The sequence below is a fragment of the Acinonyx jubatus genome, chromosome E3 (assembly GCF_027475565.1).
Source record: "Acinonyx jubatus isolate Ajub_Pintada_27869175 chromosome E3, VMU_Ajub_asm_v1.0, whole genome shotgun sequence".
NCBI classification, from domain to species: Eukaryota; Metazoa; Chordata; class Mammalia; order Carnivora; family Felidae; genus Acinonyx; species Acinonyx jubatus.
In genome coordinates, this window is record NC_069398.1 from 17,995,954 (window position 1) to 18,011,067 (window position 15,114).

General features: G+C 51.9%; 1 protein-coding gene across 1 annotated transcript; it reads left to right on the forward strand.

Annotated features, from left to right (window-relative positions):
* The first annotated feature begins 9,473 nt into the window (after positions 1–9,473).
* Positions 9,474–13,535, forward strand: TUFM (Tu translation elongation factor, mitochondrial). The gene is made up of 10 exons (XM_027051091.2): positions 9,474–10,185; positions 10,289–10,483; positions 10,932–11,098; positions 11,346–11,450; positions 11,539–11,703; positions 11,847–11,979; positions 12,063–12,167; positions 12,282–12,433; positions 12,540–12,659; positions 13,173–13,535. The coding sequence occupies exons 1-10, from the start codon at positions 9,489–9,491 to the stop codon at positions 13,344–13,346; spliced, it is 2,013 nt and encodes a 670-aa protein (XP_026906892.1). The 5' UTR covers positions 9,474–9,488; the 3' UTR covers positions 13,347–13,535.
* The last annotated feature ends 1,579 nt before the right edge of the window (positions 13,536–15,114 follow it).

Below are 15,114 nucleotides of genomic sequence, written 5' to 3' on the forward strand. Positions count from 1 at the left end.
AGAAGCAGCATGCTTCTTTTCTGAGATTTGCAATCAAATTTCCAGAACTGACCTTAGCTGATTGGCTTGGATCAAATACTCATCCCGGAACACAAGAGACTGGAGATGGATAAATCCCCTGACTCACACAAGAATGTTTATTCAAGGCTGAGGCTGCCAGCTGGAGTTGGAAAAATTCGTTGTAGAAGGCAAGTTCCTGCCTAGCCAGCTGTACTCCCCCAGCTCTGCCTCTGCTCTAACCAAGCTGACATCAGCCCGCAGGTGGCCTTGGCTAAGGTCTTCATTGCTGTCTTTGTCCATGCATCTTCCCAGTTCGGAGGAGGATGTCAATTCCTCCCTCCTCCCTGAAACCCTTACACACACTTCCTCTGTAATTTCCAGTGTCTGTAGTCTCTGAGGTTTCTCCCCGCCGTTTCTAGGAGAGAGGCACAGTTGAGGAATGCAGAAAGGCAAGGGTCTAGTGATGATGAGTTAGGTTTGGAAATGTGTCTCAGTTGTCCGATAAAACTTTCTGCAACGACAGATGTTCTGTATCGACACTATCCAGTGTGGAAGCCACTAGCCGTGTGTAGCTATTGAGCACTTGAAATGTGGCCGGTGTGACTAGGGAATGGAATTTAAGTTTTAATTAATTACAGTAGCCACATGTAGGTAATGACGACTGTATTAGTGCAGGAGCGGTCAAGGACAACTAGGCGGAGCTGTCCAGCAGAGATAGAGCTACAGTGAGCTGCATAAAGCAGTTTGGTGGCAATCAGAAGTGAGTAGTGGTTGAAGCCACGGACATCAGTGAGAGTGTGCAGGCAATATCGGTAGAGAGAATAGGGCCCCAGACCTAATTCTGGAAAACAAGCCGCACTTAACAGGTAGGCAGCGACACGGGAGTAGAAAGCGCCGAGATGATGTCTTAGGTCACGTTTCCCAGAAGCACACCTTGAGAGGAGGATTTGTGTGCAAGTGATTTAGTCAAAAAGTGCTACCAGAAGAAACCAGTAAGAGTGGGAGAAGCGGGAGAGGGAAGGAAAGGAAACGAAGCAAACGCATGACCTCAGGCAGAGAGTAGTTCAACTTGATCCTGCAGGGGAGCTCTGGATGAAGGTTATGCCTCAGATTTGTCCAGAAACAAGGGACATATACCCACGTTCCTCAGCTTTTGACAAAGGGATATTCCTGGAGACATCAGTTTATCAAGGTGAAGCCCCCAGTGGCCTGAGGGTATTCCTCCAAAAAAGAAAAAAAGCTGGGCATTCTTACTCTCGGGAGAGAAACCACACAACAAAGTTGGGAGGGTGGGGCAGTTGGGCAGACACATCACAGGCAAACGATTAAAAAGGAATCCATGGTCCTGACATGGTCTCCTACAGAAAACATTGACAACTAATGACGTGTGGCCGTGAACAAATGGTCACGAAAGAATTCTTGAGATGTGTTTGACGCAAAGAGGTGCTTTTATTATAGCATGGGGACAAGACCCATGGGCAGAAAGATCTGCACTTTTGCTGTATGACGGTGGTGTTTATATGCTTAGTGTTCAAGGGGGAGGGGGTGTGCAGGGAGTATTAGATCACAAATGTTTTCTTCGAATTTCTACTCATAAAACCACTTTCGCAAGATTTCTCTGGTGCTTATCATTCGGTTCAATATTAACTATCGGTGAGATGTGCTGACAGTCACGAGACCCTTTAAGACTATAGCAGCCGGCACGTATTTGATCCTTGTCAGAACTCTGCAGGCTTTAGGTTAGTCTTCTAGGCTGAAGGTGAATATTTTTCTGCTTCTATCCCTCGGCAACTTAGCGACTGCTCAGCAACTTCGGTGAGAGGGATTTTAGGGAAGTGGGAGAAGCAGAAGCCAAGTGGTGGTGGATTGAGGAATGAAGGTGAAGGTGAAGAAACAGGAGGAGGAATATGGAGAGCCGAGTCCTGAGGGAGACCTGATTACATGGAAAGTCTAAAGGGAGAGGATCCAGTAGAAAGGATAGTAATTGGAGTGAGGTTTGGGGGACGGTAGAACAATAGGATCCAGGACCCACGTTAAGCCAAAGTATTCATATAAAAGGGAGAGGCACTTCTTCTGCAGGAACAGAGGATGTGATACTCAGGATGCTTTTAGCTACCAGTAACAGAGCATCCCCCCCCCCCCAACTCAAGGTCTCAGCACGAAAAGAGGAGGAGCTTACTGGTTCACAGAATTGAAAAATCAGAGGTGGGATGACTTCGGGCATGGCTGAAGCCAGAGGCTCTTATAAACGTCCATGTGAACTTGGTCTCAGTCTCCTAGCTCTGTTTTCCTCTGGACTGTCTTAATCCTTAGGCAGATGGTCCCCTCATGGGTGGCCAGATGGCTACCAGCAGCTCCAAGCGTACTTTCTACTAGCTTAACAATCGTCCTGGGGAAAGATCATAGCTTTCCCAATAGTTCCAGTAAACGCAACAGGGTTGAGTCTCATCGGCTCAGCTTGGGTCACCCGACTGTCTGCTGTATAGTGAAGAATTTGGTTTTTGTCCCAGCTTCCCGGCACAGAGCTTTTTTTTTTAATTTCTAAAAAACATTTGTTTGTTTATTTATGAGAGAGACAGAGAGAAAGAGAGAGAGAGAGAGAGAGGCAGGGAGAGAAGGAGACAGAATCCCAAGGAGGCTCCACAGAGCCCGACGCGGGGCTTGGACTCCTGAACCACAAGATCATAACCTGAGCCCAACCGACTGAGCTCAACCGACTGAGCCACCCAGCCACCCCCTGGCACAGAGTTTTTGCTAATGAGGTAACCGATGGCAAGCCCCTAGATAGCTTCAGGCACTAAGCTGGTCACCAGAAAGACTAACTTTGTGATTAGAGGCTTGGGATTTTTAAAAGTTCGTTTATTTATGTAAATAATCTCTACACCCAACGTGGGGCTCAAATTCACTCCCCCTCCCCCAGACCAAGAGTCACATGCTTTTCCGACTGAGCCAGCCAGGCTCCCAAGAGGTTTGGGATTTTGAGGCAGCTGGACCCCTGCCTTCCCTGGAGATTGAGTTCAGTCACATGGCAAGGACTTCATCAATCACGTCTAAGAAATGAAATGAAAAAACTCTGGGCACGGAAACTCAGTGGGGCTTCCTGGTTGGTGACCACATTGATGTGCCGGGAGGGTGGCATGCCCTGGTTCCATGGAGGGCACGCAAGCTCTGCCTGTGGACCCTCCCAGACCTCACCTCACTCTACGTGATCTTTTCATCTGGCTGTTGCTAATTTGTATTCTTTACTATAAAACTGTGATCCTAAGTGTTTTCCTGCATTCTGTGAGTTGTTCTAGCAAATTATCACACCTGAGGGGGGTCATGGGAAACTCCTGCATCTGGAGCAGGTTGGTCAGAAGTGAAGACGGATGGGACTCCCCTTGCAGCTGGCGTCTCAAACGGGGACATTCTTGTGGAGGAGGGAGCCCTTACTTGTGGGGTTTGAATTAACTTTGGGTTAGTTAGTTCAGAGTTGGTGCCAGAACTGAACTTCAGCACACCAGCTCGGGTTGGAACAAAAATACTAACCCTGAACCAACACTTGTGATCACAAGGGTAGATGATCCTGATTGGTAAAGCGCTGGATCACGGACCCGTCGTCTGAAACTGGGATGGGCTGAGCACTGCGGAGTGTGGCTCTTCAAAGGAAAGCTAGGGTCTCTGCCAGAAGGGGAAGTGGTTGCTTGAGGGATTCTTCTGGAGGTCATCTTGACCCTAGCGCCCCCCTGGCGCCAAGAGATGGGGATTTCTCCTATTTTGTCCTCTTTCCTGGGATGTCAACTTCAGCTTTGGTGCTTTGGTCAGGACCTCCTGCCCCTCCACATCATACTGTGCTCAACCAGGGTATTTTGACAACACAAAGTACTCTCGCTTCGCTTAGGCTCTGCCTCTGAACCCACAGGCACCATTCCCCTCGCTTCCGCCAGTCTTTCTCCTTCTAGTTTCACGCTTCAAGGGGGTGGCCTCCTGGAGGAAGCCATGCACAGCCAACCCAGCTAGGCCGCCTCTGAAGTGCCTTCTACTCAGTAGCTTTTGTGTGACATTCACAAAGCACTTGCAACCGGAATGTCTCCGGTCGCATCTGAGTGACAGGGGTGTGATCAGAATTCGGTGTCTGGAAGGAAATCCAGGGCCAGGAGCGGGGTGGGTAGTGACTGGAAGCAGAGAGGAGGCTGGTGCTGACCTGTCCAGGGCAGTACAGTGGGGTTAGAACCAAGGAGAACGTCCAAAGAGATCGCTGAGGAGGCACTTCCAGGCTGGCCGGTGGGGAAGACTGAAGAATGCCCTTGAGCTTCCAATAGGTCTGTTGAATGCACTAGGACAAAGTTCTAGGTTCTGGTGCCCCATCTGTCACTGAGTTGCTGGCTAGCCCAGTACTTATTTCAGTGACATCAGACCCCACGCTCCCTTTAGAGGTTACAGCTGTAAGAAATCCTAGAGATCGTAAAATTTAACTTCATCACTCCATCCCCATTTTATAGATAATAAAGCAAGAGCTTCAAAAGTTGCAGTGGCTCACCTTTATCTTTAGCGTGAACTTGAATTCATAACTTGCTTGCCACTGAAAACGTCAGGACCCTTAATAAGCCCAACGCAAATGCTCAACGGAAATACTTCAACACATAATTCCTTCAACCAATGGTTCTTCACCTGCGTGTCAGGCACTGTTCTTGGGGTAAAAAAGCAGCTCTTACTGTCATGACCTGGTGAGATGGAAAACAACTTCAACCCCACAAACCAACCAACAGGCAAACTGAGAAAATAATTTCAGATATTTAGGGGCTATGAAGAAAACCAAACAGGACCACTGATGTAGAGGGGAGCTGGGGGCTACTTTAGATAGAAAAGGTAACAGTTGGGACGCCTGGGTGGCTCAGTCGGTTAAGCGTCCGACTTCAGCTCGGGTCACGATCTCGTGGTCCGTGAGTTCGAGCCCCACATCGGGCTCTGGGCTGACGGCTCTGGGCCTGGAGGCTGCTTCCGATTCTGTGTCTCCTTCTCTCTCTGCCCCTCCCCCATTCATGCTTTGTCTCTCTCTGTCTCAAAAAATAAATAAACGTTAAAAAAAATTAAAAAAAAATAAAGAAAAGGTGACAGTTGAGGGGGACCTTAATGGCGGAAGAAATAGCCTGGGGGGAAAGCTACAGGGAAGGACGCTGCCGGAAGAGGAAACAACCACTGCAAAGAGCCTGAGGTAGAAACAATCGTGGGAGGTCTGTGGAACAGAAGAATGGCCAGTGTGGCCAGGAGAGAGGGTGAGGGAAATCACAGGAGACAGGCTCCAAGAGATGGGCCACAGGGAGGAGTTTGGGTTATTAATTTTATAACAGCTTTATTGATATATAATCCACCCACCATACAATTTGGCCATTTAAACTACGGGTTGGGATTTTGTTCTACGTGTTGTAAGGAGTCATGGGGGGGGGGTTAATTTCTGATCCACATTTTATTTGTTTAAACTTTATACATTTCAGAGGGAATCTTTATTTTTCTTTATTTTTTATTTTTTTAAATTTATTAAATTTATTTTTTTAAATTTTTTTTAACGTTTATTTTTGAGACAGAGAAAGACAAAACATGAATGAGGGAGGGTCAGAGAGAGGGAGACACAGAATCTGAAACAGGCTCCAGGCTCTGAGCTGTGAGCACAGAGGCCAACGCGGGGCTCGAACTCACGGACCGAGAGATCATGACCTGAGCCGAAGTCGGCTGCTTAACCGACTGAGCCACCCAGGCGCCCCTTTATTTATTTTTTACAGTAAACTCTATACCGTGTGGGCCTCGATCTCATGACCGTGAGATGAAATCAAGTCACGTGCTCTACTGACTGAGCCAGCCACGTGCTCCTTCCGATCCACATTTTATTATCTTTTTTAAATGTTTATTTCTTTTGAGAGGGACAGAAAGGGTGTGAGCAGGGAAAGTGCGGAGGGAGAGAGAGAATCCGAAGCAGGCTCTGTGCTGTCAGCACAGAGCCTGACCCAGGGCTCGGGCTCACGAACTGGGAGATCGTGAAGCTGAAACCAAGAGTCGGGACGCTTAACCGACTGAGCCCCCCGGGCACCCCCTGATCCACATTTTAAAGCCTGGTCTGACTGCTGTGTGGAGGGTGGATTGGCCAGATATTGAGGGGAACGGGAGCTGGGAGACCCATTGTAGAGGCCAGTGAGCTAACCTAGGTGACAGATGATTCTGGACCGAACCACAGTGTCAACAGTGGAGACAGACAGAAGTGGTCACCTTCAAGGTATGTTTTGGAAAGATGACCAGCAGGACTGGGTTAACGGGTTAGATGTTGGGGCTGAGGGGAAGGAAGAAAAGTGGTGCTGTGTGTATTCAGATGTGTAAGCACACAGCCTGGGGCGAGCGGAGGGTCGTGTTTTGGACACGTTATGTTTGTAGCACCACGTGGTGGCACCCTTGGAAGAAGCCTCATCCATGGTTCAAGTGCAGTCATTCAGAGGCCTACAGTGGCCAGGCAGAGGATACAGAGATAAAGGAAGCCCAGTCCTGGCCCTACTCAGGCCACTCAGTCTCAGAGAGGGGAAACCAAGAATTAGGCCTCAGGGTATTAAATGCTGTGAGACAGCTTATGTGTTAGGATGTATTTGAATGTAGACAACAGACGACTCTGACACAGTCTGACTTAAATAATAAGGACATTAGTCACCACACCTCAAGGAGTCATCTAAAACCCTCTGCCTTTTGCCCTCTTCTGGATTTTGGCTTCATCACGGACTGGAAATAAGAAGGGCAGAGTAGTGCCAGGCTTCACACCCAGACCCAGCAACACCCAGAGTCAGATGGCGGTCTCTCTCTTCGGTGTCTCCTTAAGAGTGAGGGGCCCTTGGGGCGCCTGGGTGGCTCAGTCGGTTGAGCGTCCAACTTCGGCTCAGGTCATGATCTTATGGTTCACGGTTTCGAGCCCTGCGTCGGGCTCTGTGTGATAGCTCAGAGCCTGGAGCCGGCTTCGGATTCTTGGTCCCCCTCTCTTTCTGCCCTTGCCCCACTCATAGTGTCTCTCACAAATAAAAATAAGCATTAAAAAAAAAAAAAAAGAGGGACCCTTCCCTGGAAGCCCCCCAAAGGAGATTCCTCTTACCAAACACTGGCCCCAAAGAAGTCACCCCCTAAACAACCCCCCCTGGCAAGGAGAATAGGACCACCAGAAGCAGACCTGTCAGGATTTATTCCTGGAACTCAGGGAAGGGCCACCTTCAACAAAATCAGGGCCCTGCCTGGAGGAGGACGGAAAAATGCTGTTAAGCAGGAGCTCCAATGCATAGATTGCTGGGGGGGGGCCCAGAAGGCCATTTGATTTCAAGCGTGCCTTTTTAGAGTTCAACATCCTGCACAAAGAATGCAGTTTCTCTCTTTATAATCATACAAAAAGACACGTCAGAAAGAGAAAAAAACTTTCTCTACGCAAATTCACAGCCTCCCGAAGTCCTGACTGTTTTCCACGTCCTTTGTCGCTGTCCCCGCCGCCCCCTCCTCCGAATGCTGTTTTTCTATGGCAGCCAGCCTTCCACCTTCATTCGGCACCACTCCCGAGCACACTCCCAGGTGGCTGGCTCCCCTCATCTCTGCAAGTCTGAGCCCACTCGATTCCTACTTCATCCGGTGGCTATACCAGACTCATGCTCCCATTTCCCCGTAATGGACAGCTGTGTTCACTCTGCTCTTCAGCTTGTTCACGAGCACGGCTGGACATCTGGGAAAATTCCGTGCTCGCGCTCCTGCTCTCCATCAGAGTCGGGCGACATCTCTCAGACTCCTCTGATACAAGAACACTGACCTATGACGATCTAGGCTTCTCTGGCCAGACACCTTCAAGTGGGGCTTTGAATCTGCCGGACTTTGGGGGCAGGAGGGTTGGGAAGTCGGACGGGTCACTTTCTTGAGGCAGAGGTGGCTTTGGTGCCATGAGCAGGAGGTGTCGCAGACGAGTCTCAGTCCTGGCGTTTAGAGTTTGGTGGCAGTGGCGGTAATAGCTGTCTTACCAGGTTCCGTAAGTTCTGTAAGGCAGCTGTTGCTCCGGCCTGTCCCACGATTCTGTAAGCTGCCCCAAACCCTTAAACACGTCCTCCTTCTGTGCAAACCAGCCAACGTAGACTCTGTTATCTGTAAATCAAGACTCCTAACTATTGCAGAGGATGCTACAGTCAACAGCGGGACAAAAGGTTTTCTCCCTCTGGACTCTTCCGAGCGTGGCGTTTTTCAAATTTCAGTCATTCGTGCACCACATTCGCCCAACTCTGCCATGTATTTATGCCACCCATATTACTTACCAATACTGGCTTTTAAGTTGACTCATTTTTTTAAGCGCAGTATTTGCTACCTTTTTTTCAAACTAATACATGTTCAAATAAACTAATATAGAAGGGATTCGTTCAAATACCACCCCCCCCCCCCCGCCCCAGTCTCATATTCTGATAGTGGCCAATAGTGTCTTAAGAGACATTCCTAGGAGAGGAGTGAATGAAATACAGGATAAAGACAAAGAAGCTCTTTTAATTATGGCCCCGGGCCTTCCTAAGTGGAGCTGATGGGTTGGAGGGCCAGGACAGATGTCTTAGCAAGTTCTTCATTTTATTTGAAAAGTATATTGGCAGTTAAAGGACAGTACAGTGGTTAAGTGCATACTTTTCTTGGAGTTTAGCGGTATTGGGTTCCTAAATCACCCTGAGGCTCAAGTTTTCTCACCTGTAAAACGGGGGAAAGAATGGCTTCAACCACAAGCGGTAACACTGGGAATGCTGAATGTGAACCAATATAAAGCATTTGCACAACGCCTGATCCACACAAAGCTCTCGTTCTGAGTTTCCCAAGCTCCTTTGAGCTTGGGAAGCTGTGTGTTATAAATAAAGAGTTTCCCCATCTGTGCTCAGAGACCCTCTTGAATCATAATTTTTCAGGGAGGAATTAGGAAATCTATTTGAAACAAAACCCGTCAACTGAGCCTTAGGATCTGATGAGTTTCGGAAACATCAATCAGGGTTAAGCAGCTGCTGTTATCATTGCAAGGTGACGAGATGATAGATGTGAAAGCTAAAGGTCATTTGCTAGCCTTGCACTCACTCAGTCAACAGAAATTCACTGGGCACTCACTGGGTGCCCCGCCCTGTGTCAGGTGCCAGGGATACCGCAGGAACATGACAGGCTACCCTTACAGGCACCTGAGGCCGGTTTCTCAATCTTGGTATCATTAGTAAAACCGGATGAGTGGGTGGGGCGAAAATCAAGGGAATTAGCTCCTGGCCTGCTGAGGGGCTTCAGGGGTGGACGGCAGAGCTGTCCCCGCCAGCTGTGTGACCCAGGCGGGCAGGGATTTGAGGGTCAAGGACTGTGGGACCTGGAGGCCCCTGGACCGTATTTCCTGCTTCCTGTCCAGCTCATTTTCTCAGAGCCAGATGTCAGACTCTCCCCATGAAGTAGATCCTACTGTTCCCATTTTACAGATAAGAAAACAAAGACTCGGCGGAGAGATGTGTCACACTTGCGCCCCACCCGCGAAAGGCTCCCAGGCCCGCCTCTCTTCGCCTGGCCGCAGGGCCTGGTCCTACCTCCGGCGGCGGCGGCTCAAGGGCCGCCAGATCTCTCGCCAGACCCCCGCAGTGGGTCGGACTCCAGGGTGCTTTGAGCCAGGCCGTTCCCGAGCAGGCCGCGCCGGGGCCGCCGCCGCCGCCTCCGCCTCCCGGAGGCAGGGACCCTCGCTCCAGACCCGGCCTAGCCCTACGGGACTCCCACCACCAGCGCAAACACAGCACGCCCCACCCGGAACTACAACTCCCGTGAGCCTGCGGGGCTCTGGTGCGCGACCGGACGCTCCACGTCGGTCCCCGGCGCCGCCAAAGACACCTGCGTTGCCCCGTCAGTCCGCGAGGTTCGAGGTCCGCGAGCCTTGTGGAAACCGTCTCCCTCCCTCCGCGCCCGCGAAACACCAGCACCTTCCGGGCGTCGCCTTTGGTCCCACGCCCGGAAGTCGTAAAGATGGCCATAAAAACTGGAGGCTAGAGGGACCGCGGCATGCCCTTCCTGTCTTCACTTCCGCCGGAAGTGACCTCCGCTCTCCCGTGCCCTTTCCTTTCTGCACGCGCGGGCGCCCTGGACCGGGTACTCCGGGCGCGAGTACGACCACAATGGCGGCCACCACCCTGCTGCGCGCGACGCCCCTCTTGAGCGGTGAGGGGGCGGGGAAGGCGATGGCGGCCCGGGACGCTTGGGGCGTCGTCCGGAGTGGCCGGGCTCGGACCCGCGCTCTGATTCCAAGCTTCTTCCCCGGCAGGTCTCGGCACCGGCCCGACCCCGCTGTTGCAGGGTCTGTTGCGGCCGCTGAAGGCCCCGGCACTGCCCCGCTTGTGCCGCGGCCTGGCCGTGGAGGCCAAGAAGACCTACGTGCGCGACAAGCCCCATGTGAACGTGGGCACCATCGGCCATGTGGACCACGGCAAGACCACACTGACCGCGGCCATCACGAAAAGTAAGCGGGGTTGGTTGGGGACGTGCGGCAACATCCTCTCTGCTGGCGGGACCTGGAGCCGGGGAGGTGCTGCTGGAGGTGGCGTGGCCCCAGGGGCCAGAACTTGGGCGAACGGTGGGCGGGAAGATGCAGGAAACACATTTCCCCTGCACACAAAAGTGTTTGTGATGCAGAAGTTGGGGAGCCCGAGTGGCTTCTTTCTAGCCGTGGCCGGTGCTCTGTAAGCAAAGGCTTTTACCCTAGAGAATTCGCAGGGCTGGACCTTGAGGCCTTCTAACGTTTCTTTCTGACCCCAGTTACCTCTGCTCAGGAGCTGAGGGAGGGGGTCAAGGAAGTGTTATTCCCCCAGACCGTCCTTTGTGTAGGTGGAGATTCAGGGGTGTGGCTTGAGCCTTGCCTCTACTCCTGGAACTTCACGTGAGAGGTTTATTCTCTTCCTTCCCCTTAGTTTTAGCCGAGGGAGGTGGAGCCAAGTTTAAGAAATATGAAGAGATTGATAATGCCCCTGAAGAGCGAGCCCGTGGAATCACAATCAATGCAGCTCACGTGGAGTATAGCACTGCCGCCCGCCACTATGCCCACACCGACTGCCCAGGTCACGCAGATTATGTAAAGGTGAGAGAGTTGCTGGGTGTGGGGCCAGGGGCTGTCTCCTGCCAGGAAAAATGTTGGACTGGTGGGGGAGGTTAGGATATTCAAGATGTGTGGGTTGAGGTCACGGGTATCTGGGCACGGCCACTCCAAGGTGGGTGGTAAGGAGATGGTAGAGAAAGGTGGGCCTCAGTTCCTAACCGCTGTGCTTGGCTAGATGGACGTGGAGCTGAGGAGGTCCTTGAACTAGGCTGTTTCCTCTCCTACCCAGAATATGATCACAGGCACCGCCCCCCTCGACGGCTGCATCCTGGTGGTGGCGGCCAATGACGGCCCTATGCCCCAGACCCGAGAGCATTTATTGCTGGCCAGACAGGTACTCAGAGCCTGGGGAGGGGTGGAAAGAGGAAGAGTGGGGAGTTGGTCCATTCAGGACACCATGTCTCTCTGTTTCCCGTCCACAGATTGGAGTAGAGCACGTTGTGGTGTATATAAACAAAGCAGATGCCGTCCAGGACTCTGAGATGGTGGAGCTGGTTGAGCTGGAGATCCGGGAGCTGCTCACTGAGTTTGGCTACAAAGGGGAGGAGACCCCGGTCATCGTAGGCTCTGCCCTCTGTGCCCTTGAGGTAAAGGCGGGCTCAGGCAGGGGCTGCTGGTGGCAAAGGATGGGGCTGGAGGGGCATCCGGAGCTCTGCTGGGAGTCGGGGGAGCGTCTCTTAGTAAGGAGAAGCAGAATGAAAATTTGAGTCCTGTCACCTCCCCCACATAGCAACGTGACCCTGAGCTAGGCCTGAAGTCTGTGCAGAAGCTGCTGGATGCTGTGGACACTTACATCCCAGTGCCCACCCGGGACCTAGAGAAGCCTTTCCTGCTGCCCGTAGAGTCCGTTTACTCTATTCCTGGTGAGGACCGTGTGTTCACTTGCACTCCTCTCTGGTGGTAGCCTGGCCCCGGGTCCCTGAGGTCGTGTTCTGTTTCTTCCCAGGCCGGGGCACGGTGGTGACAGGTACACTAGAGCGTGGCATTCTGAAGAAGGGAGACGAGTGTGAGTTCCTGGGACATAGCAAGAACATTCGGACCGTGGTGACAGGTACAGGAAAGATGTCTTGGGACCCCGGGGGCTGGCTCCACGATTTCCCCTTGTAGCTCCTTGGTGCCTTCCCTCCGTCCTTGATCCTCCTCCCTGGTCTCTTCTCCTTCCTAGGCATTGAGATGTTCCACAAGAGCCTGGAGAGAGCAGAGGCAGGCGACAACCTTGGGGCCCTGGTCCGAGGCTTGAAGCGGGAGGACCTGAGGCGTGGCTTGGTCATGGCCAAGCCAGGGACCATCCAACCCCACCAGAAGGTGGAGGCACAGGTGAGGGCTCCAGGGGATGGTGGGCATCACTGAGTCAGACTGTCCTCTGCAAAGAGGCAGTGTTTCCAGCCAAGCACAGCTTCACCCTTGCTGCTCTCTCTTCCAGGTTTACATCCTCAGCAAGGAGGAGGGTGGCCGCCACAAGCCTTTTGTGTCTCACTTTATGCCTGTCATGTTCTCTCTGACTTGGGACATGGCCTGTCGTGTCATCTTGCCACCAGGGAAGGTATAGTGCACATAGGGAACGTGAAAGAGTGGCAGAGACACTCTTCATACCAGCTCTACCTCACTCGTGGTGCCAAAGATGTGACAACACGGGTGACTTTTCCTTGACTGGTGTAGATGAAGCTAGTGATAGATGCGTCTGACCCAATGGGTTTAGAAGTCTGTCTTCATCTAGTATTGCCTGGGTGAACTTAGCCATGCTAGCATTTACCCACAGATCTCCCAGAAAAGCATTCTCCCTTGAAGAATTATATACTGTGCATGACAGCTCAGAGAAGTCTTGTGACTAAGAAACCTGCATGGCCTAGTTTCCTTTCAACATTGGACCTTAGGAACACTGGTCACAAGTCCTTTGGTCTTCAAATACGTTTACCTCTGCTGGTGGCTGGAGTGAAGCTGTCCCCAGAAAGGATCTCCCTGCTGCCATTTCCTGTAACTTTTAACCTTGGTAGGCAGCAGTTGGGGGAAAGGTGCCCCGAGGGCCATGCCTGAACCCTGTCTCTGCCCTGTCCAGGAGCTTGCCATGCCCGGGGAGGACCTGAAGCTCAGCCTAATCTTGCGGCAGCCCATGATCTTAGAAAAAGGCCAGCGTTTCACCCTGCGAGACGGCAACCGGACCATCGGCACTGGCCTCGTCACGGAGACGTCAGCCCTGACTGAGGAAGACAAGAACATCAAATGGAGTTGAGTCTGGACTCTGCTTAGGCTCTCTTGAGTTTGAGGCTGCACTGGCCAGCGTTCTCTCCTGCTTCAATGCCCCCTTCCCAGGGCATGGGCTGCTGCCTAGCAGTGCAGCTAGACAGACACTTCTCCTGGTCAGGAGGGGCCCACAGCCTGCCAGGTGAGGTAGGTCAATAAACTGTTCTGTGAATAGGGAGGTTGTGTCTCTCGTGTCCTTGGTCTAAGTTGGAGAGGATGGAGGAGTATAAACAGGGAGCCTGGGACACATGAGCTTGTGTGCTGCCCTTCAGTTCACGTCTGTGGTACCGTTTTGGAAAAGCTTTGCGTTTTCAAGTGGTCCGAACCACTGGGACATAAGGAGAGGAGGCAAGCTGGTCTAGCGAATTGGGTCGGATCGTCTAGCAAAGTGCCGTGGCAGGATACTGCTGGCTGTCCTGGGGGAGACGCAGCATGGGTTCGGCTGAGGTGCCAGACACACCTCCCGTGCCCGGGGAGTAGTTACTAGGCTGTTAATGTCTACCCGCCCTCGTCTAAGCGCTAAGATACTGGACGCTGCAGCTCACCTCCAGGACCAACACCCAGCAGCACCTAAGGAGGTCCCTGAACTAGTCTGTGTGCTTGATAGGTTATCCCCACTACATATTACCAATTCCAAACACAGGACAATTTTCAATTGGAGGTTTCATTGTATAACTTTAAAACCTTCAAAGATGAAGGTTTAGAGCATGTACCGAGATTTAAAATTAAGGAGAGGACTTTTTACCAGACAAATGGGGAGTAAAATGCTTGAAAACTTGAAATGACTGACCAGGATGTTGACCCCAAACAAAAAAGGTTAGCTTCCAACAGGGACTAACGGGCACCTTTTAGCCTTGCTTCCTGACAAATGAGCCTGTTCCGCACTGACCAGCCTTCCAGAGTGGGGAGGTTCTTAGGCCCAACCTAAGAGCTGTTTTGAGAGTCACCATCCAACCTGTGACAGCACGGAAGTGGGTTCAAGAAAAGGACAGCAACAAAAAGCACTTCACGAGAAGTCCTGTCCAAAGATAGGGCAGGTTTGCTTTAGTCAGTGAGCAAGGCTGAAAGGTTTCCCGGGATTCCCGGTGGGACGAAGCAAAGTTCTCTTCCCTGAGGAGGACCACCCAGCACCCACAGCAATTCCATCTCAGTACTTCGGAGACTGGTCTCCATCTGCACCGGAGACATTCTGAGCTCATCTGGCTTTCTGCTGCTGCGTCTTCCATCAGTGCCCCACTCCCAACCACAATTGCCATCCCTTAAGAGAGCTCTTCCACTGGGGACCCCCACCCCTGCACATGTTTTCTATTTACCTCTATATACCCACATCATGCCCCCCAACTACCAGGTTTCCAACCCTCACACCCTGGATCTGTAGCCTGGTAGGTAATCCTTTTCCTGCCCTGCTCCTCAGCTCACCTTCTCTGGCTTTGGTCCCATCTGAAACACCCCTGCCTACCCACGAGTACTAGTGCCACCTCCCTGATGCTCTGAGGAGGAAATGATTTTCAATTAAAACGGGTGCCTGGGTGGCTCAGTCAGTTGAGCACTGGGACTCGGGATTTCAGCTCAGACCACGATCTCATGGTTCAGGAGACTGAACCCTGTGCTGATGGTGTGGAGCCTGAGATTCCCCCTGCCACACACGTTCTAACCTTTTAGAAACGTGAACTTAAAAACTACCTACAAACTTGAAACCTCAAGACAAGGCCAACATCAACATGAGAGAACAGTCCCCGGGAGGCTGGGTGATGTGT